The sequence below is a fragment of the Doryrhamphus excisus genome, chromosome 5 (assembly GCF_030265055.1).
Source record: "Doryrhamphus excisus isolate RoL2022-K1 chromosome 5, RoL_Dexc_1.0, whole genome shotgun sequence".
Taxonomy (NCBI): Eukaryota; Metazoa; Chordata; class Actinopteri; order Syngnathiformes; family Syngnathidae; genus Doryrhamphus; species Doryrhamphus excisus.
This window is the reverse complement of record NC_080470.1, coordinates 24834330-24856933: the sequence shown is the minus strand read 5'-3', so window position 1 is coordinate 24856933 and position 22604 is coordinate 24834330. Positions and strand designations below refer to the sequence as shown.

The following is a 22604-nucleotide window of genomic DNA, read 5'->3' as shown; positions in this document are numbered from 1 at the left end:
TGATGAAATCGTCCTTTAATGTATTGTTAGTACTTAGTGTACAGGTGTCTTTCAGCATACATCACTTATGAAAAAAGCAGCGCCATTGAATAAGAAAATCATAATGTTTAGTGCGTGCTTGCAGGCGAGGAGCAAATGAATGCGTGTTCAGTTTCGGCGCTGCAGTTTGTCGATGTCCACCGAGAGGCCTGTTCGACCAGCACGCACTCGGTGGCAGTGTCAGGCTCGTCTGGTCCTGGCAGCAACATTCCAACACCCGAACTTCCAGTCTGACCTGTGGAGCAGCAAGTAGAAACCATGGATAAAGATATGCGGCTTCAGGTATGACTTTTGATCAAGTTGTTATGTTGTGACTCACTGATCCAAAATGGCTTCTTCCCGCTAAACTTCCATAACCATGTCAGGTCCCGTCTGGACCGAATGCTTGCCAGGCTGCTGTTAAACCTGTGAAATGGGTGGTTTTTAGTGACGTGCACTTGGATTACTGATCGCTTAGATTCTCATGTTGGTGGAGGTAAAGCATACAGGAAAGAACATGTGCGCTCGGCGCTGGCCCAACTGCTAACAGAGGAGCTAGCGAGGTAACAGCGCCCCTTGTGGTGAGTCCAACCGTCTTCACAGACGCTGCTTATGGACCTCCCTTTCTGAAGATGGAAAAAAAAACCATTAGAAACAAGTGAACTGTACATACTCACAATGTCAGAACGTACTTTGCGCTGGCGTAGTTCCGCCTTCTGCGTGGTTCCTGTATTATCCAGCTGAGGGATGTTTCCTTGGCGTCGCTCATGCGAGCTGGGCTCCATAGCGCCCCTTGGTGTCACCTCCTCCAGCCACAGAGGAGTCAGACTGTGGAACTGATGTAAAAGGGTTAGTACAGGCCTGGACTTAATTGTGGTTTTTGTTTTGAAATCTTACTGTCCAGACTTTCTGGTCCAGCCTAGGTCCTGCTGACAGATGCACCTGAACACCAACAGAGGGAAGATGTTTGTCCTGACATCCTCACAGAAGCTGAAAGAATTGCTCACCTTGATTCCAGTACTCCCAGAATTCCCAGCAACTTTCTGCCTCTGACCACCAGAGGGGGCATCGCCAGGGACCGCCTGGTCCTCTGGGTAGTGATTGCGGTCAGGAACATCGCCGCGAGGAGGGTGAGGATGGTTCTCCCAAAGAAGCTCTGCCTCGATATCTGTAACAAGGTCATCCTCCACTTGTGGGAGAGGAGCAGAGATAGTAGAAGTGGGCTGGCGAGTGTCTTCTTCCACGCTCAGGTCGCCGGGGTCACATCTTCCTGAAGGGACAGCAGGGCCACTTTGAGCGGGGATACCTCCACACCAGACATGATGGCGAATGTGTGGCTGCTGTGAGCTGTGTCACCTCCTCTCGGGTCGATGATCTCCACATTGGCTGAGGTCCTCTGTCCCAGGACTGAATTCTTTGGATTCTTCAGAGTGACCGTGAAGATCTCATGGTTCTCCTCCAGACCGTCATCTTTCAGGTAAATGTTCCAAGTTTTCATGGTGACACCTGGAAGGAAGCACGTCTGGTTAATATGTTAACCAGGAGCTGGTTGCTCCTTCCCAAAGGACTTCTTTGACCTTGTTTCCTCCAGACCGTTGCTCTTTTAGTGTTTCAGATTCACCTGAGAGGTGACTCTTGGTAAGATTTTTTTTTTTTTTAAAGCCTGATGGAACTCAAACGGTGACATCATTCTTACAACATGTAGTTTTCCAACCTGGGTCAAACTGGATGAGTCCGGCTGTGCTGTGTGTGAAATCCAGGCCAAGTTTGGCGGTCCCGTCCTCCACCTGCGAGGATGCAGTGTCACTTCTACAGTGACAGTCACTTCTTTTGGGACGCCGTCATTACCTGGATGGCCACATAAGCTGGCTCACTGCTCTTCCCGCTGCGCTGGATCTGGACCTGAAGCGTTCCTGCGGTCTCGCAGGTCCGGTAGCAGGTGGCCGACAGCTGGACTATGGACCAGGATAGCTCCAGTCTGCAGAAGACATTCAGACACCAGTCTCTATGGATCATCTGCTGTTCAAGTCCCAGATTTGCCGACAAACTCACGTTTCAGGGAGTGCTGCGTTGCCAGCCGGGTCACTGAGGCCGAACTGGAAGCTGTCTGCTGTCACCTCCATGTCGGTGGGGAGGACAAAGACCACCGAGCGGCGCTCCACATCTCTTTGCGTGAAACGCCCTTTGATGTAAGCTCCTGCAAGATCGACCAGTACTATGAGACATGAGACAGTTTTTCCACACCCATTGAAAGCAGACCTGATGGGGAAAGTTTCTACGGGCAAGGAAACACTAAAAGCTTGAAGAGAACATTTTAAGAGAGACATGACAACTCAGGTGACCATTTTACCTGTGAGCGTGTTCTCCAGGTAGCCGAAGTGCGGAGGTCTGATGACAGAAAACTGCAGCTCATCCACTGGGCTGTCAGGATCAGCCGCTTGCAGATGTCTGGAGGTGATGAAGATGACAAAGCGCCCGTCTCTCAGCTCCACCACCTCACTGGGGCTTCCCCTGGTGGTCAAACTTGGGGGCAACCTGTCCACTTGTTCCACCTGAAAGGACAAATGTCACCAAGGTCGAAAACCAGAGTTTCAATTTGATGTATTTCCTTGTGTTTTTCCTTAACATTTGGATATACAATATGTACATTACACTACATAGTGTGCAAAAGGGTTTGCCCCTTCCTAATTTCTTATTTTGTCACTTTTAATTGTTTAACATCAACATCCATTATCCACAAATGGTGTAAACATGCAACAGTGGTGAACCTTCTCAAAAGTGGCTGGTCAACCATGCAATGACTTTTCCAAGAGGTCACAAAAGACCCCACAACAACATCCAAAGAACGTCAGGCCTCACTTGCTTCATGTGAGGTCAGTGTTCATGACTCCACCATAAGAAAGACACTGGGCAGAGTTCCAAGAAGAAAACCAGTGCTGAACAAAAAGAACATCTCAATTTTGCCAGAAAATATCTTGACCTTTGGGAAGATATTCTGTGGTCTGATGAGATAAAGTTGAACATTTTGGAAGGTGTGTGTCCTATTACATCTGGCGTACAAGAAATGCCGCATTTCCGAAAAAGAACATCATACCAACAGTAAAATATGGTGGTGGTAGTGTGATGGCCCGGGGCTGATTTGCTGCTTCGGGACCAAGAAGACTTGCTTTGATAAATGGAACCATGGATGTCTATCAAAGCCATGTTTGTGACCTCAAACTGAAACCAACTTGGGTTCTGCAGCAGGACAATGATCCAAAACACACCAGCAAGTCCACCTCTGAATGGCAGAAGAAAGACAAAATTATTTTGGATTGGCCTAGTCAAAGTCCTGACCTGAATCCTGTTTTTGTCCTGTCCAGTTTTTTTTTTAGCATGATCTTAAAAAGGTGCTTTATGTTGGAAACCCCTCCGGTGTGGCTGAATTACAACAATCCTGCATAGCTGCAGAATTTCAACAATTCTGCCTAAAGTCCTCCACAGTGCTGTCAGAAAGTAATTGCAGCTTATCACAAACGCTTGATTGCATTCCTATGCTGTTGTTCGGGTGGTCCAGCCAGTTATTAGGTTTGGGTTTTGTGTTCTGTTGTGTTGTCATTGACTCATATTTAAATTTGTTTGATGATCCTGGGACATTTAAGTGTGACAAACATGGGAAAAAAAGAAGTCAGGAAGTGGCCAAGCACTTTTTTTTTTGTATACTGTGTTTTGTAACTTTTCTTTCTCTCACACCACAGGCCTGAAGACGAACACCCCCTTGCATCTTGAGGTAGGACTCTTGCTGTGTACATTGTTCTGTTTAGTGTGTATGCAGTACTGTGTTGTGCGTATGTAATATTGGACTCACCTTATGGATGCCATCATTAATTTACTCAACAACAGATATTAGCACACAAGCTCATATCTAACGTATTGTGTGGAGATGAATAATAAGTACATTTGACTACATAAAAGGGCAATTGAAAAGGTCACAAACCCTTTATTCCTAAAACCACCGTTATCAAAAACTTTCAAACAGCTAAAATTTTGTACAAAGTAAACTATAACCTGCTACTCAAAAATGTAAAACTATTCTGAGCAAGACACATAAAATATGATCTTAGGGAAAATTGAACTTAATTAAAACACTTATATGCGAGAACAACACCAATTTTTTTTTTTGTGAGTATAAACCTTGACTGTCACTGCACCACATTGTTATATTGCCTTATCACTGTCCTATATATTTACAATTGTCGAATAGTACATTTAGAATAGAGGAGGTGAACAAATGTATTGCAACTGATGGGAAACGGATGAGGGGTAGGATTAAATAAGCTTCCTAGCTCTTTTTGGACATGCAGTACTATGATTTGTGCTATGTGATGTACTCTAGTGTAGCATTTATGCATGTTCAGAATGAATTAAACCATTTACCATTACCAACAATATCTGTTTACAGTAAGTAAAAATGCTCCTACGCTCTCATGAATGAGGAGCAATGGGTGTCGTCCTCCTGCAGTTCTGCATTGCTGCCACTGGATGTCGCTGCTCACTCGTATTTGCAATCAATTTAGTTCAATTTTTTTTACAGTATCACTATATAACTACAAAACTCAACTTAGACTGGAAAACAGTTTGTTCTTCATTTAAGTTTTTTTTTTTTTTTTTTTAGCTCAGGCAATTTCACAGCAGCCAGTAGTGGAGCTCAAAGCTCACCTGTATGATGAAGGCGGTAGGTTCCTCCCTCAGCTGTCCAAACTCCAGGAAACCTCGGTTGTTTCCGTCAGAGGGCAGAAAGTAGAACCTGTCCATCTCTGCCGGGCTGCCCAGTCTGTGCCGGTAAGCCAGGTGGTGCTGGTCCACATCTTTCTGGGTGAAAGTCAACGGGGGGGTCAGTGGCACCCCCTTGAGCAGTAGGCGCCCATAGCGCGGTAGTTGAGTGACCAAGAAGCTCAGGTTGGCAGCGGGCGTGTCGGGGTCGCTGACTTGGAGGTGGTCAGCCGTAATGGTCTCTGTGGCGCCATCTTGCAGGCCCAGACCTGTATTTCTTTCCAGTGTCGGCGGGATGCGGTCACTGAGCTCAATGTGGAAATGTAGACTTCCAGTGCGTGACGAGTGGCCGTTGGTGATGATGAAACTGTCATAACAAATATCATCATCGTAGTTAGAACTTACCGAGCAATTTGTTTCATGTTATTACTCATCGCTGTAAACTTACGCATGCTAGTCAGCATGCTAATAGGTGGAATAATCGCTATGGTAGATGCCACTAAACTATGTGAGGTAAAATTGACATTGTTCTTCTTTGTGAATGTGCTAACAAAGTCTAAACCTTAAATCAGGGATGCCCAAAATGTAGCCTTGACACTGAACTAAAAAGACAAAAGCTTTCTATAAATGAATAATTCTACATTTTCAAAGAAATTGAAGTTACATTTTAGTACACACACTCACAGAGTAACAAATAGCACTTGTGTTGGGGATGTTGCCAACACAATCTGTGTCTTCGCCCTGCAGCCAGTCAGCTGACAAAGTGCCGCGGGCGTTGCCATCCTGAGCAACCACACACACACACACACACACACACACACACACACACACACACACACGCGCGCATCCTGGTGCAACATCTGGCTCTGGTGTTGGCCATGTTTGCTCAGGGACATGTCTGTGGCCAACGCCATGTTTGCTGCCGTGCCAACGTTGTTGTTGCTGTAGTAATCATGGCCATTCATCATTTGCTGTCACCAGGCCACATGTCACCTCTTTTTGACACGCACATACACCCAGGTGTGTGTTCATGAGGTGACACCTGAGTCACAGTAATGCCCCCTCAAATGACTCGTGACTTTGAAATTGTAAAATAGCTGAAATGACAGTTGATGTTTGTAATTTCATGGAATACAGTATTACATTTTTAACAAACACCTCCTTTAGGTCTAGTACAGGGGTGGGCAAACTACGGCCCGGGGGCCACGTCCGGCCCGCCAAGTGTTTAAATATGGCCCGCACGTTCTTTCCAAACTTAACATACAACCTGACATCATGGCTTTAGCCAACCTTTTGATGGTTTAGGTAGTTTTTTTTTTTATCAATTTGTTTATTTGATGTGATCTGCTGTTTACAAAGTGCTCCTGAAAAAGGACACAAGCACATATACATAGCAGGTTGCATGACACTTACAGATACAATCATTCCAGGTGGACTGTTAGAATTATATGCGTAAAATATATAGTCTGGCCCCCTGTCAATTTTGTTAAATCAATGCGGCCCGCGAGTCAAAAAGTTTGCCCACCCCTGGTCTAGTATATTTCATGTTTGTTTTTCTTAAACATTTGCAATTAATATATTTCATGTCGTTTTAAAAGTGCTGCATATAATGTGTCACTTGGACACGTGCATGCGCTTCTTGGCCGCGACGTGCTTGCTGTTTGGCCGCCAGATCGCCAGCCGGTTTGGGCGACTGCGGCGGCGGCGGCTTGGGTGACAAACCTGGCGAGTCAACACAACTCCCCCAACATAAAACATCACCACCTGCCAAACTGGCAGCTGACGCACTTCAACATCTTTCTGCCTTTTATCACTTATTATTCAGTGTCACATCTTTGGGGTTATTAGAATTATGATGATAATGATTTTGTATTTATTTATTGTTTTGTATATTTATTTTCAAAGAATCCTATCTTACTGAAAGAAACAACCAATATGTTTGACCTTTTAACCTTGGCGACAGACTGACCTGAAGGTGTCGCTGTGGTGAGCGTGGTCATTGTCGTGGGTGTAACACACTCTGTGAGCCGCTACGTCCAGTTGCGTGAATGTGCGCAGCGGCACGCCTGTCTGCCGCACGCTGTGCACGAGGCCATGGCTCGGTGGCACTGTCACTGTGTAGACCAGCTCGTCCGGACGCCCGGCATTGTCCGACGCCAACAGGAAGTCGGTATTGAGGACCACGCGCTGCCCCTCTACCAGCCGCACATCCCCGCTCACCAGCAAGATGTCTCCTGTGTGGTCAGAGGTCAGACGGTTAACGACATCATCCTTGTTTATCACAATGATTTTCTAAAAAGAACACCGCCATGGGGAAGGGCGTGCACGTGCACCGTGAGGTGCAGCGTGCACAGCTGCTGCATTCCGCTGTTAATAATTCAGCGGCTGAGGAGGTTGCTCCTTTCTCACCTCAGCCCCTCTAGGGTGGCTGGGGCCTGGTGCCAGAGGGGGTGAGGTCTCGTGGTGGCGTGTTCACCCAACTGGCAAAGCTGGCACTGCAAGTTGCACGTCAATATTGCATGAGCACACTGACGTGCGTGAAGGTACCAAGTGTGTTTGGTTCCGCTTGGGTCCAAATATGCGAATGCACCACAGATGCAAATTAGCAAGCGTGTGCAGTGCTTGGCCGACGTGCACACGCAGAATTTCCGACCGTAGCTTTCTTTGCCCACCCTGACGCGGTTCTGACCCGGTTGTCACCTTTGTGCACAGTGTGCACGGCGATGAAGAAGCTCTGTGGTGGACTGTCGTTGTCCAGGTCGCTCACGCTGAAACGGAAGCTGTCGTGACCTTTGAACCCAGAGGCGTTTGTGGCGGTGTGGGTGTACCACAGGCGGTTCATGTCCACGTCGTCCTGAGTGAAGTTCTGACCTGCTGCCAGCTCGGTCCAACCCCATTCGGTCTGCAAACATATAATGCCAGCGAATGTGACTGCTGGAATACGAAATTCTCTGCGTCTGTCCGAACCTTCAACTGCAGTTTTCCAAAGCGTGTGGCCGCATTGAGGAAATAAAAGATGCCGTCAGACGGTGTGTCCACATCTTGGGCCTCCAGAACCACACTGGAGATTACTCTGTGGCCGCCAGACTCCACCTCCAGACCGGCGTTCCTAAAAGAGCCCACAGAGATTGATAGATGTCATTCTGTCATCCTGGCGGCCACAGCAATATTCTTTGAAGAAGTGTCACAAAAAGCACAAGAAAGCACAAGCTTCATGCTGAGAAGTTTCAAAGTGGAAAAGTAAACATGCATCACTTCCTGTTGTGTGAAAGCAGCCACGAGGAAAATGCATGCAACCGTCTGGACTAAACGAGGAAGCGTAAAGTTTGTGTGACAGCAGGTTCCTCCTGCGGGATGGCGGATGGTGGTGCGGGTGATGGTGTTTTGGGGGGGGGGGGGACATCAGAAAGCGTCTGTCTGTTTCATCAATCGGAAGTAAAAACCACGCAGGACACACGAGCTGCCACGTTCATCCTGCAGGACGGCACAAACAAGGATGCAGGCATCTGCCAAGTCTCGCCGTTACTTCCGCCTGCGTGCCCCTGACAGTACCAGCTCGGACCGTGCCAGCACCCTGGTCCGGGGAGGGAGGCGGGGGCGGGGGGGGGGGGGGGGGGGGGGTAATGTTGGGACAAACGGGGAAGCCAGTGAAGGGTGCAAATTCCCAATCACTCATTCAAATGAAAATATTGTTTGAGTAGCCACCCACTCAAGCAAAGCGAACCCACCACATGTTCCCTCTCAGCCCAACCTCACCACAGATAACCCTCCCCAACACCCCCCCCCCCCTCGCCTGCTCCATGACGGCCACTTGGCCAGCTCGCAGCTGACACTGTCTTTGTACATCAGAGCAGAGCGATGTCCCACTTTGAGCCAAAAACATGTTCTAAACATTTTGACTGAACCCTCAGCTGTGTGTGTGTGTGTGTGTGCGTGCATGTGTGTGTGCGTGCACATTTACTTGAGCAGCAGAGGTTTGTGGTCGTTGAGCGGCAGCACGGTGACCCAACTCGTCCCCTCGACCGCGTGGACGCCATCTGTCAGCCGTAGCATCAGCACGTCCTTCAGGGTTTCTGTGTCATCGTGCATGTACACTAACTTCATGCCTGCATGGCAGGGGGTTGGGGGGGGGACACACATAAGCAAGTAGTTTTTCATTTATGTGAAAAGCACTCTTATGGTTGTGATTGTGTCTATAATGATTTTTCCTGGGGAAACACCTAAAAAATATATATATATTTATTTTCAATAAAAAGAAAATAGGAATTTTTGGGTCATAAAGACAATTAGTAATATGGCATATTAACATTACATTAGCATAACAACATTATATATCGACAAGCCGTCAAGATGCATGATGAGAACATTTTTAGTGATGTAGTTCTTTAACATCTTTGTACACTTATTGTCGTAATATTTGTATATATACTATTTCTGTTGTAAATAAGTAATCTTAAACACATTGTGATTGAACAATTGTATATGTTGTCCTAACAATCATATTTCATATAATTTAGTGCATTATCACTAGTAGTGCAGTTAAGAGGCCTTGTTGTGAACAACTACATTTGACCAAAGTTGTTGATCGCATGAAGTCAACTTGAAACGAAATCACCCTCACCCTCTCTGAGTTGGCGCAGTGTGAAGGAGGTCACTACAAGGGCAGCGGTCGTGTCTTTGTAGCGTCCTGTGTCGGTACCGTGGATGCCGTTCATCAGGCGGCCGTGAGTGGGCGGTCCCACCACAGTGAAAGTGAGAACATCTGGGGGGGCATCAAGGTCGAAGGCGTTCAGGATGGACGGGGTCAGCTCCCTGATGCCCCCCTCCTTCACCTGAATCAGTCGTTTAGCTTTGTTGTGGTTATCTGTTACATTGCCATGGTTACAGCTTGACCATGTGACTTGAGTACGTACGGTGAAGTTGGCGAGCTGCAGAGAAGGCGCCTCGTCATTGATCGGATTGATGATGATGTACAAGGGGACAGGGGCGGAGTGATGCAGCCCATCACTCACGCTAATTAGCAACTGGTCTATGGTTGGCTCCGCCGCTTTGTGCTCCGACTGGACATAGTTGATGAAGCCAGAGGTCAGGTGGTCCAGGCTAAAGGATTCTAGGAAGAAAAGAGATCCACTTTAAAGGCCTACAAACTATAGCTTCACCCCCTAGCAACATTCCCCACTGTGTCCCCACTGTGTCCCCACTGTCCCCGCTAGCTGACACATACTCACCCACGGGGATCCCAGCGTTGCTTTTCTCGGAGCCGGCAGTTGGAAGCGTATTCTCCAGGAAGCCGTGAAGAGGTTTTGTGTCGAGGTGAAAGGTCAGCTGTTCAGGGGGGGTGTCTGGATCTGAGGCCCCCAGGACCCCCACACACAGACAAGCGAAGGAGCCCTCGTCCACTGCCAACATGGAGTCGGCTGAGAAATACAAACACACACACATTACTCGTCCACTGTCTATGGACTTGATCGACATACAATGGTGTGAAAAAGTGTTTGCCCCCTTTCGGATTTCTTTTCTTATTTTGTAACTGGACACAAAATACAGTTTTTTTTAAATGAAACTTTTTATTGTTAAGGGAGATAAAACAAACCTACATGGGATGCCAGTCAAACAAACAATGTATGTAAATGTGATATATGAATATAATTAGCCATTTTATTTGACATGTCTGTTTCAGCTGTCCGTGTCTTCACCCTCCTGCTAATTAGTCTGCATGGATGTGTCCTGGATGTGACTGATAAACCAGTTTCCCTTCAAAATAAAAGACAAGGTAAGCTGGATTTCTCTTGTTTTGGCTGCTAATGCTCTTATTGCGGTGCATCTTTATTCTCCGTTAATTAATTTGACCAGCAAACGTCAACTGGCATGCGACGTGCATGTTGTTGTGCTGCGTGAATGAATGCTGACACACTGGCGGGATTAGCCACAATTCGCCCGCTGGACGTGCTACCCGAATCCAATGAGCACACAGAGACTATTGTGTAAAATAGACTTTTGTTTTGTTCATATTTAGATTTAGTGTGTGTGTTTGTGTGTTCCAGGAGTTCTCTGCAACTTCCTGTCATTGCATATGTGAGTCATGTTGGACACGTGTGATACACTTCAATCATTCTCATGACAATGTTGTTCTTTCAGGAGAACATCCGAGCCCGTAATTGCTATCATCAGCCCAGCAGCCATGTAAGTGTGCAAGACACGCACAGATGTCACAGCGTTGACACTACAACACAACAATGAACACCAATGATGGCCACCATGTGACACAGGAATTGATTATTTGTATTCACATTATTTCCTGTGGGAAACACTAAATACTAAATATGATAACACTAAATCTAAATATGAACAAATAATGTTTCACCTCAGAGGTCTCAATGTATTTTGAATGATTCCAAACAAATGATACACAAAATGGCTAGTGGGGTGTGTGTTGTTATGACACACACGCATACATGCGTGGCGCACACGCACATGCACACATGGTGTACATTGATAAACAAAGACCTTCTAAAATCCCTCTTCTTGGCTTGGACGCCAGCGAGAACCATCATCCTCCCCAGGAGTGTGTGTGTGTGTGTGTGTGTGTGTGTGTGTGTGTGTGTGTGTGGGCACACGTGGGTTGGTGCCAACACAACCTGGTCGTCAGTGTTGACAATCAACTTAATGCAGCAACGCTTTCGACACGCTGACACCTATCAGTGCCAAACACATCATGCTCACTGGGACGGCTTCCGAACACACGTGCACACACACACACACACACACACACTACTAAGTTGTGTGTGTGTGAAGGTAAAGTAAAAATATTTTTTGTCACAATTTACACCCATAAAATGAACTGTAAAATGAGAACTCCCTGTCTGGGTCAGTGCCGCCATCTTGATCTAAGGGGGCAACAAACTCACCCAGAATGATAGTAGGGACTTTGTTGTTGACAGGAAGTAGCGTGATGTTGAGGTCGTACACGGGAAGTGAACCATGGAGAGGGACGGGTGGGGCGTCTCCATGGCAACATCCGTCCGTTCCGCCAGCGTCACCATCAGAGATGATGAGGGTGACTGTGTCGTACACAGGCTGTGGTCCGATCTCTCCTCCTGCATATGAAGATGGAAAGATGCCTTTTAAGGATAACTGCCCCACCCCCACGTCTCCTCAGGGTGCCTCCCATGATGCATCACCTGTGTGCACATAGTACACATGACCCTGCAGCAGGTCCTGCTGGGAGAACTTGTCTGCGGGTAGCCCCGCCCTCTGTAGCTCCCCTCGGCCAGGACGCCTTGCCAGCATGTAGGTCAGGCGAGCATCCTCGCTGTCCCGGTCCGTGGCCGACAGGTAATCCGCCGTCACTTGAACCCGCCCCCCTTCCTGGCAGCTAAGCTGGCCTCGCAGACCCCCACCCAGCTGAGGGGGCTCATCGTTCACAGGCAGCACCTGAAGAAGCAAAGACGAGAAGATGAGCGAACAGAATTCACCTTGACTAGCATTTTTTTCCCTCTGCGGTCATTCCACCTCATGCTCGAGAACATTCCCAGTATAACTGGCATGGACTCACCTGGATCAACAGTAGGACTTCAGCCGAGTTGACGCCATCTGTCACCCGCAGAGCCACGTCATCCTCGTTGGTTTCTGAGTCATCATGGATGTACCTGCATCGAAGCAAAAGTCATCAGGACCAAACAAGACATGGTCCTGACGCAGGACGCCAACCTGACAGAGAGCCGTCGCAGGTCGCTCAGCATGAACCCCTCTCCCTGACGTAGGGTCTGCCCTCGCAGCTCCAGACGACCTCGGCGGGCTTCCCGCTGAAGCTCCACCCTCAGTGCTTCCTCCAGGCTGTCACGGTCCCGGATCAAGAGGTGCTCCTCTGTTACGAAGGCCCCGCCCCCTTCCTCCACTCTCAGCAAGTTGGTGAAGACCTGACCAGGGGGACACACCCACCAGCAGGGGCATTAGCAATCAAATTCCAACATGAAGTACCTGACGACCTCTCACCTCTGGTGCCTGGTCATCCACTGGGGTGATGGTGATGTTGAAGTGTAGGCCGGAGATTGTGCCGCCGTGATGGTCACTGACAGAGAAGATGAACTGGACGAAGAGAGGGTGTGGACCAATGTCCTCCACTGGTGGCATGAATGCTACCTTCATATGGTCCACTGCATGCTAGGACGGCAAAGCAGACATTTGACGTCGACGTCCATTCTCAGAGAATTAAACATTGAAGGTGTTGTGCTCAACCTGCGTGAAAGACATTAATACTGGCGCCATTGGGTCCCGCCTCATTGGGGTGCCACTGTCTGTATAGAAAAGACGCCCGGAGTCCATCAAACTGGAAATGGAAAGGAGGTTAGCGCTACGCCGGTATTGTTCGTCAGATCATCAGCCACATCATCAGGCGTTACTCGGGATGTAGTGGGCTGAAGCAGGGGTGAGTGATGACGTATGTAAGATCTGTGTCCGGGTGTTCCGTGTGGCTGAAGTGCAGGTGGGACCGTGTGACGTAAACCACTTCCGTCTCCTTCACCGTCAGTCGGCGGCTGCTTCCCAAAACTTCCACAGGCAGCTGGTCCTCCACTGGGAAAATGCTCACTACCACCGTCTGTGAACGAGCAGAGCGATGAGCAAAGCATGCTGGGAAGTGGCGAGTGGGGTGGTCCACTGGCGGTGGTGACTCACGTAGGTGTGCGAGAGGTTTGGCGGCTGCTGGCTGTCCGACAGAGTGAAGTCAAATGAATCTTCAAAGTGTTCCTCTCCTGAGTGCTGGTAGTAGATCTTACCCAGGAGCACATCCCGTTGGAGGAATCTGTCCACAGGAACTCCTGCAATGACGACTCACCATGAGCCTGTTTTCTTCCACTGCGCCTCCAACAGGCGGTGCCACCTCACCTGGCTCCTGGGGGGAGGTCTTCTTGACCAGCTGCCCAGTCTGAGGGAAGATGGTTATTTGGTACAGGATGTAATCATCGCTGGAGTCCAGGTCAGACGCCAAAAGTGTGGATTCCTGCAGCCTCACGGCGCCCCCTTCCTGAACCTCCAAGGCCACGTTATTGACCAGGAAAGGTGGCGAGTCATCTTTGGGGAAAATGTTGATGGGGAACTTGTGGCGGATGCTATGGCGGCCGTCGCTGATGCGAAACACGATGTGGTCACTGGTGGTGTCGCTGTCCGAGTGATGGTAGACCACCACACCCTCCCTCAGGTCTCGCACTCGGAACATGAAGGCCTTCGTGCCTGGAGACAAAGAATCAAATACGATCAACCTGAAAGCTCCATTTCCCGAACCCTCCTGAAGGCTGTGTTGACCTTTATGGAGACACTTAAAAGCAACTATTGTACTGTTTATAGAGTTGTAACGTTTGCGTTCCAAGCTGATTCCTTCCATTGTTGCTGTAAGAATATAAAGTAGGTCGCGTCATCTGTTGGCGCTCGTCTGCTGGCTGGCCTTTCTCGCAACATGCTAACGCTAACAGCACGGTGTCACATGACCATGTGTTGTTGTGGCGTCTGCGTTTCGCACTTTGATTCAATTACCGACTGCGACACGTGCGGCATCGCCGCCTGGAAGTAACACGTTTGTCTTGGCGCCCGGAGGCCCGCGCTGCTGTCAACACCAAAACATGGCGTCCGTCCCGGTGGTTGCCCGCGTGCCAGGATGGAGATGGGGGGGAGGGCTTCCTGTGTGCGTGCGCATGCCAGGGAGACATAAGGCCAAGGTCACATGACAGCTTGAGAGACGAGCGGTCGCCAGCCCAAAACTCATTAGCGACGCTAGCGATGGTCCAAGTGATGGAGAGACGTTGGTAATTGGGCCCAAAGGTGGCGTTGGGCACCCGGCCCATCAAGGACCGCCGGGGATGGGATGGGGCGTGTGTGCGGTGGGACAGGCACACGTCCATTTGGCTGAAGGCGTTGGACGAGTCCCCATGCTGCGCCGTCCTCGCCCCCACAGTTGCTGCACAGGGGTCAGCCGAGCCCCCAGTCCCTCAGGGACGCAGCGTTCCTCATAGGCGTGATGAAGAGGATGACAAAACTTGGATTAAAAGTTTTTTGTTGACATTTCACAATAATAACACGTCAACATGGAGTCATGTAGCATCCAATAAAATCATTTCTCCCTCATAAAACAATTCTCCCTCTATGTAAGGTCAAAGGTCCCTGCCTCCTAACAGCGAGCTGAAGTGACATGCACCCTCCAATCAGCTCAGGCATAAACAAGGACATGAGTACAAAAACAAACCCGCTACCCAGACTCACCTTTCACACTGAGACGTCCGTGAAGAGGCCCATCCACGGCCACCAGGAAGACGGCGTCAATGTTGTCGTTGTCCACAATTTGCAGCTGCTCCCATGTGATTGCTCGGGCCTGACCCTCCAGCAGGTCCAGACCTGAGTGGCCACAAGTACTGTCAGCATAAAAAAATTCAAGTGATTTTGTGCTGTGTTGATATTTGCACGAGTACCCGTGTTCCATGACACTCTGGGTGCGTTTGTCTCTGCCGCTCTGATAGACACGTGGACCACGATGGGTGGGCTTGATGCAAAAGAACCATCTAAGGCCTGGAACACCACCTGAGACAGGACCACATCACACAATTTAGGCACCATTTCCATCTTCACTAAGTACACATACTGTTCTGTGTGTCTTGTTGTTTAGCTTGGCAACAGGCTAGCACACTAACTTCATAATATTCCTATCAGCTTGCATAGTAGTTAATGGAGCAAATTTAGACATTTAAAGCTAAAAGAATAAGCAAAACTCATTTGCTTTGCTTACCAACTTAGGGATATATACAGTATTTGATTATAATTATGGCAATGAGATACTCAAATAATACTCCAATTCTACTCAAAAATGGCTAATAATTTCATTTAATGTATGCCTCTTCTATAACCAAAGACATAAATTCCAAAGGAATAACATTCAAAAACTGTCACAAAAATAATTCCAAAAACAGAACCACACCGGAACCTGAGGTTACATGCTTTTTAGGTTATTTTTTTCAAATATTTTGGGGAAAAACATGCCCTGTAAAATTGCAAAAACTTGGGAGCTTAAACCGTCATTGCGCATTACATATTCAATTTTGCGTCCGAGGGTTTAGTACGTGCATTTTAGAAACGTTTAATTTCAAGCGGACCTATGATACTTTTTCCACTATTCTGACCTATAAATGTAGTAAGAATGTTGTATTTTCGTGTTAAACGATGCCAAAGTTTCAGATAATGAGGTCTGCGCATTTGGAAGTGAGCCCTGAAAGAAGTTTGGGATGGCTCAAAACGCTCGGTTTCAAAAAGCGGGGTCAAACTGTCCCTTTGTGATGTCACAGAGGACTTCCTTATATGGGAGTGGTGGTAAGCCAGATAAACTCTCTGCCCTCCCCCAAGCTCTGCTCCTCTGTTTACGTCTTACCTCAGGCAGAAGTTATTGCATTTGATGATTATATTTGAATATATTTTTATCATCTAACATGTTTCAGGTTAGCCAGCATTAGCATGTTGTATTCAGTCCAAGCATAAGCAAACAGATGTTTTGATTAGTGACGACGTCATACCTCCATGTTGTTACGTTGCACTCGGCTGCTGTTGGGCGGTTGGTAGGCCACCTTCAGGTTATGGAGGTCCAACCATGTGAAAGACCCGATGGGCTTGGTGTGGTCGTCCAAGTGGGCGATATAGCCTTCAGGGGGTGGGACAGTCACATTAAACATTAGGTGGTCTTTGGGGGTCTCGTGGTCTTCGGCATCCAGAGCAGCAGTGGTGAACGGGGTGAGGATGAACTGGTCCACTTCCAGGATGAAGGAGGCCATGAAGGCAGCCTTAGGCAGCTGGTTGGGCATGGCTCCACTTATCAGAACCGGTAACCACAGTGTCTCCATCTTGTTGGGAAAAGAAAACAAAGTCGTCAAGTGCAAACTCGGGTGTGATGATCATGCAACACGTCGTAAAGACGTGGAGAAGAATATCTATTGATGCCAAATCTTTTCAGACGTTCAGCAAGAAAAGTGCCGGGAAGCGACGCCTCTTACCTGCCAGTAAACATCAGAACATATCACATTGCTACGACTCGTTGAATTGATGGAGATGTGGATTAGCGTGAATCATCTTTGGTGCTACACCGCTATGGTACTACTATGGTAGCATTTGCAGTAGTTAGCTAGTGTAGCATGTTAGTGTGTTGTGATGTGTTTAGGAGGTCTTTTTTAAAATAAAATGTGGTCCAGATGGCCACATGACCTTTACCTCCAGCAGTGCCCTGGTAGCCTTCTCTCTCAGCTCCACACTGATGGCGATGTAATCGATATCAGGAGATGGCGGGCCTAGGTGTTGATACTTGAGGCCTGAGTTCAGGAAGTCCTGGCAGCTGGTTTTCAGGAAAGGGACCTGTTTGGTACCCCCCACACAGGCTTTGTTTCCTGGGCAGACTGCCACCACGTCACGACCTGCATGGCAGTGGAACGTTTGTGATAAAAGGTTTTATTTTTAAAAGCTTTGTTGACATCTCACAGTGTCCACTGAGAACTAAGCAGTGGTTTGTCTGTTGGCCTCATACCTTTCCTCTGAGCGGCGTCGTCCTCTCTTACCAGTTGCCCAACAGCCAGCACACCAGCGCCGGAGTTGACCAGTCGTACCGTGCATACTGCATCACCTCTGGTTCTGATGGTGAGCACCGAGCTGTCAATGGCGTTTGACAGCGCGTAGAAGTCAGGGACCACCAATCCAGTACTACCCAAGTCCACTAGGCTGGATCCAGAATTCACCACACGCACCGGCAGAACCACCATCTCCACCCAAGTCTCTGAAGATGTGAACCTACATGGGACAATGGCAACGTCTTGGGACTTCATCAAACTTGCCTGGACTTTGTACTGGACCAGCTCTACTAGTGCACTAGTCTAGGGTTGAATGTGACCTTGGACTCGACTGGGCTAAGGACCACATGAAGAATTTGGTCTTAATTCGGGATTTCATATGGATCATGGGCTCAAGACTCAGTGACAAAAGACAAGACTGGATTCATGACGAGAAAAAAATAACATAAATGAATTGTGGACAAACAACAGACGTGGACTCAGGACTAGAGACATAGAACAGCACTGGATTCAAGACCTAAGATAAAGAACAGGGCTCAATTCAGGACAAGAGAAAAAGGACATGACTGGATTCAGGACTAGAGACAAAGAAGAGGACCAACCTGTAGACCCGCAGCAAGACAGAGTCGCAATCCAGCAGAGGACTTCCATGGTGTTGGTACTGGACTTCCTGGGGCAGGAAGTCGCAGTCGAACACCTGACAATAAAACAGTTGAGTGCATACCGATGAGGGAAAGTAGAAGTCAAAGTGGCCGTATACGAACCTGTGGTGCGAGGCGGCCCACTCGTTGCATGACGGGCTCGTTGAGGACCACCTCCACTTTGCACTGAGCGTCGGCCTCCACGTTGATGGTCAGCTGCTCTTTGGTGAGGAAAGCAGATCGTCCCCTCGCCACATCCATGCCTGTATTGACCGCCACCAGCGTCCCGCCGCCCACAGCTGCTGCCACCGCCAGCAGGAGAAAGGCGCTAACGGTGGCCATTTTGGACATTTGTGTGAAGACTTCCTGTCAAGAGGTCGGCATGTCACTATTTACTATGCTAATGATTGCACTGAGGGCGGCACGGCGGTCGAGTGGTTAGCGTGCAGACCTCACAGCTAGGAGACCAGGGTTCAATTCCACCCTCGGCCATCTCTGTGTGGAGTTTGCATGTTCTCCCCGTCATGCGTGGGTTTTCTCCGGGTACTCCCACATTCCAAAAACATGCTAGGTTAATTGGCCACTCCAAAAACTGTCCATAGGTATGAATGTGAGTGTGAATGGTTGTTTGTCTACGTATATGTGCCCTGTGATTGGCTGGCCACCAGTCCAGGGTGTACCCCGCCTCTCGCCCGAAGACAGCTGGGATAGGCTCCAGCACCCCCGCGACCCTCGTGAGGAAAAGCGGTAGAAAATGAATGAATGAATGAATGCACTGAACTTTGACCTGTGTGTGTAGCTAGCTGACTTAAAGCCCCCCAAACATCTGACTCTGCCCACCACTGTTCCACAGAGCATTTTTTAAAGCTGCAAACAATCAAAAGAACTTTAAGAAGCTGTGTCACCCCACTCTGGGGCTAGACTGGAGAGGGTTGGTCTTGGTGAAGGTGGGTTGTGGTCAGGATCAAAGCACCAGTAGAAGCCCCCGCGTCCCTTCCTGTAACGCCATGTGGTTTGTCATAGTGGAGGCGGAGCGTGGTGTGTTTGTGAATATCCCCTGCTGGTGGGTGTCCACAGCTGGACAACCGCTCAACGTGCGTCCTGCCAGGTCATGTGACTCCATGCATTGTGTGTTCGTGTGCACAAAGGCACGCTAAGAACAACTTTGTCGTGTAGCTGTGCGAGTGTGAGGTTAGTTGTCACTTACCTTGCTGAGTGTGTGTGTGTGTGTGTGTTGCTTTGTCTTCAGTGCACGTACTCACACACACACACACACAGATAGACGTCAGGAGCGTGAGAGTTGTGCAGCGTGAGAGTCAGCGAGCAGACAGGAAGTGTGCTGACAAACTTCAAGACTTTAACAACCCCCCCAACACACACACACACACACACACACACACATAGCCACCCCCGCCTCTGCTGGGCCCAAACTACCCCCCTCCCCCCTTTTGTCCCACCTAAAGAAAGACAAGACAAACTTTATTGTAATAAAACACAACACTACATGATTACACACATGCTATATTGTCCCCACGGAGGTCTGGTAGCTTAGCACATGGTAGCTTAGCACATGCACTCCGGAAGAGGTCATGACCTGGCCCTCATGGCGACCTGGAGCTCACATCAAGAAGCAACCACCCGTAAAATCGATTCCGGGGTCAAACTGAGTCCATCAACGGCTATGTTTGAAGCGCCATGCAAGTGTAAAAAGAAATGAAGCAGTGGTGATAGTATAAAATGCTAACTGTGCTAACAAGGAAGCATGTATTGATGCTGGAGTCTTGCTGCTCTGAATGGAATGTAACTTTCAGTCTTTCTTCTTCTTTTCTTCTTCCCCTTGTTGACGTTCTTTCTTTTGGAAGAAGGACAGAGAGACAATTCAATTTTTCTCTGAAATGATCATCTTTTTGGTGGTCACGGCCAGAATGTTCTTTTATTTTAGCTGGAGAAACAAGAAGTGAGTGATTGTTCTTTGTGATGTTGGTGTCTTTTGCAGACAAGACAAAAGTGTTGACAAAAAGGACAAGTGCGTCGTGTTGGACTTCCACTCGACTGTCCGCCTGCTCTGATGTCTTCTGACTGTTAGCCTTTGCGTGGTGACTCCAGTGTTTGGCCCCATGCCCACCTCGGCCCCCGGGCCCTGTCAGCCTGACGTTAGCACTCCTCTGCGGCCTGGAATTAATTTCCCTTTTTCGCTGACCTGGAATGTCACCCTGCAACTAAAGCGGGCTCAAAAGGAAGTAGGCGCTCAACTGTATTGGTGGACTTTTCCTAAGCTGAAGCCCCGCCCCATGCTGGCCGCGCTAACTGCAGGCTGGGAAGACTTTCAAGAACTTTCTGGACTCTACTTCCAGGTAGACCCCCCCCCCCCTTCTCGATCCCGCTTCCATCCTTGACCACAGTGAGAAGCGGTGCCTCCAGAGCGTTGTTGGTCGCGGCATCAAAGCGGTGTCTGCAAATATTCTGTGTGAACATTCCCAAAGACGCCATCAAAGAAGAGTCAGACGGGACAGATGCACGCTCAGACGCTGCTAGCATAGAAGCATGTGTGCTAGGTTAGCAGCATAGCTAGCTAATAAAACTGACAGGCGCCGTTCAAGACCCTGAATGGTGACCAGCGGACCCTCAGAATCCCGCTGACAACTTGTCATGTCCAATATGTCATAGCCACAGACTGACCCCCCCCCCCCTCTCCCCCAGCACCCCAAGCAAGCGGGGGTCATCATGAAGAGACAGTGATCATGTACACACACACACACACACCCCTAGCCTTGCCGTCAGGATCAGGTGAGGCAACAAGGGGGCTATCACCTCCAGAGGAGAGGGCGGGGGGCATCCCTGGCAGCCAAGAGGAAGGAGGAGCTCATCCTCAAATTATGCTAATGAGGCGTCGCTTTGATGCAAAACAAGCCAGACTGGCCGCTAATGTTTGTCCAGTCGTGAAAGGGCGAGACTCCCTGCGAGAAATATCAAGAAAGGGGGGGGGGGGGGGGGTGAGGGACAAAGGGGGGGGCAGTCTGGGCTATAAGCGGTGCAGCACGGGGGGCTCCCGCAGCGTTATACATTATCATATTTCCACGTAATTACTTGCTTTTTCCACATGAAATGAGGAAGCAGCTCGACGGTGCGTTCACTGCCCGCAGGACACGCCGCCTCACCGCAGTCTCCGCCCTACCCGTTACATGACCTTTGACCTTTACTTCCTCTCTCACACACACATTCTACACGGCATTGTGCATGTACAGACATCAAACAACTTTTGCTAGCTAGCACAATGGAAGGGGCGGGGTTTCATGTGTCCCCTTCGTCTCTCTCCATCTCTGACGTGACATCTCCGTGCTCTCCCTGGAGGTCCCAATGGAGCGACCTGAACAAGTTGTGCGGGTGGGTCGGGGCTCTGCGTGCTGCTGAGCATGCTCGGTGAAGCAGCAGACGAGCAGTAGCTTCACATTAGTGGCTGGAGGCGGGACAAGAGCTGGCTTCTATCCACTTCCTGTCCGTATGTCCATGCAAAGACTGAAGGTCGCCAATCACAGTCTGACATCACAACTTTGTCCTTCGTCTCCATGTGATCACTTTCTTCTTTCCACATTCTGCAAATGTCAGGTGACCTCAAAGGAAGTGACCTTACACACACGTGCACACACACTTCAATGGTTTATGAACATGTTAGTATGATCATGTGATCTAATGATAGCTGATTGGATGCTTGTCTCGTCTTCTAGGTGGGGAACTTCAAAGGAACAACTCCTCACCCCACCAATGGCCCTGGTACCACCTTGGCATCAGTCTGAGGCGTCTTATCGCCATGGAAACAAGATGTAAAGGTGAGAAGCGTCAGTGTGAAATAATCTTCACAGTCTTGGCTGTTAGAGGTGTGTGTGTGTGTGTGGAGGGGGGGGGGCCATGGCGGCGCTCCAGTGGTCTGGCCGCCGCCCAGTTGCTTCTTCATCAGAGTGAGCGGTCAGCCACCGCCTTTCACAGCCAGCTGACATCACTGTGTGTGTGTGGTGGGGGGGGGGGCAGCTGGGATTGCCCTCCTCATCCCACATGGAGGTGTGTGATGTGCAGCCAGGAGGGGGCGTGGTGGTGTGTTGAGGGTGTGACCTGCCAGTGGTGTGCACGTGGCGGTGAGGTGCTGCCAAGTGTGTTGACTGACCCCAAACTCCTCGTGTGTGTGTGTGTGTGTGTGTGTGTGTGTGTGTGTGTGAGAGAGAGCGATAGGTTCAGGGTGTGAAAAGAGCACACGGTGACCGTTTGCCGGTCCAACATGGTGGCCGTGAGCGCTGCTTTGATGCTATGTCAAACAAACTGTTGCACTGTGGGATCCGACTGTTTTTACGTCCCAAAATAATACTTTTCCAACAATATGCACAATGCTAACAACTCATGCTATCATTTAGTTTGCTGCCTTTTAACGTAAACACCGAGCTATGCTGTGAAGCTATCATGTAATAAGAAAGCGACCCTCATTTGACCTCAAAGAAAACTACTCGTTCACGTTGCTAATGTTGTTTGTGACTCTTTCCATGCTTGTTACATGGTGAGCGTTCATGCTAATTAGCTAATGTGCACACAATAAGCAGAGTGCACAAAAATGCAT

General features: G+C 48.9%; 1 protein-coding gene across 1 annotated transcript; it reads right to left on the bottom strand.

Annotated features, from left to right (window-relative positions):
• Positions 1-19: 19 nt before the first annotated feature.
• Positions 20-19304, bottom strand: frem1b (Fras1 related extracellular matrix 1b). Its single transcript, XM_058073921.1, has 36 exons — positions 19209-19304; positions 18125-18367; positions 17963-18057; positions 17321-17580; positions 17011-17210; positions 16323-16646; positions 15231-15339; positions 15025-15156; positions 13657-14001; positions 13447-13589; positions 13173-13369; positions 13009-13099; positions 12766-12933; positions 12481-12689; positions 12326-12419; positions 11952-12204; positions 11679-11867; positions 9999-10187; positions 9684-9880; positions 9392-9602; positions 8732-8876; positions 7738-7879; positions 7471-7672; positions 6740-7004; positions 4717-5137; positions 2369-2570; positions 2071-2215; positions 1867-1996; positions 1733-1805; positions 1375-1524; positions 1026-1288; positions 916-960; positions 711-854; positions 526-644; positions 359-444; positions 20-274 (listed from the first exon to the last, which is right to left on the bottom strand). Exons 2-36 carry the CDS (start codon positions 18350-18352, stop codon positions 108-110), a joined length of 6333 nt encoding a protein of 2110 aa, XP_057929904.1. The 5' UTR covers positions 18353-18367; positions 19209-19304; the 3' UTR covers positions 20-107.
• Between the last annotated feature and the right edge of the window lie 3300 nt (positions 19305-22604).

Excerpts from the sequence above, each read along its gene's own strand:
- frem1b (XM_058073921.1), bottom strand. The coding sequence starts at position 18,352 with ATGTCCAAAATGGCCACCGTTAGCGCCTTTCTCCTGCTGGCGGTGGCA. Across the intron at positions 1,997-2,070 it reads AACGCAGCACTCCCTGAAAC|ACTGGAGCTATCCTGGTCCA; the intron begins GTGAGTTTGTCG and ends TGTCTTCTGCAG. Across the intron at positions 645-710 it reads CGGAACTACGCCAGCGCAAA|AAAGGGAGGTCCATAAGCAG; the intron begins GTACGTTCTGAC and ends TTCCATCTTCAG.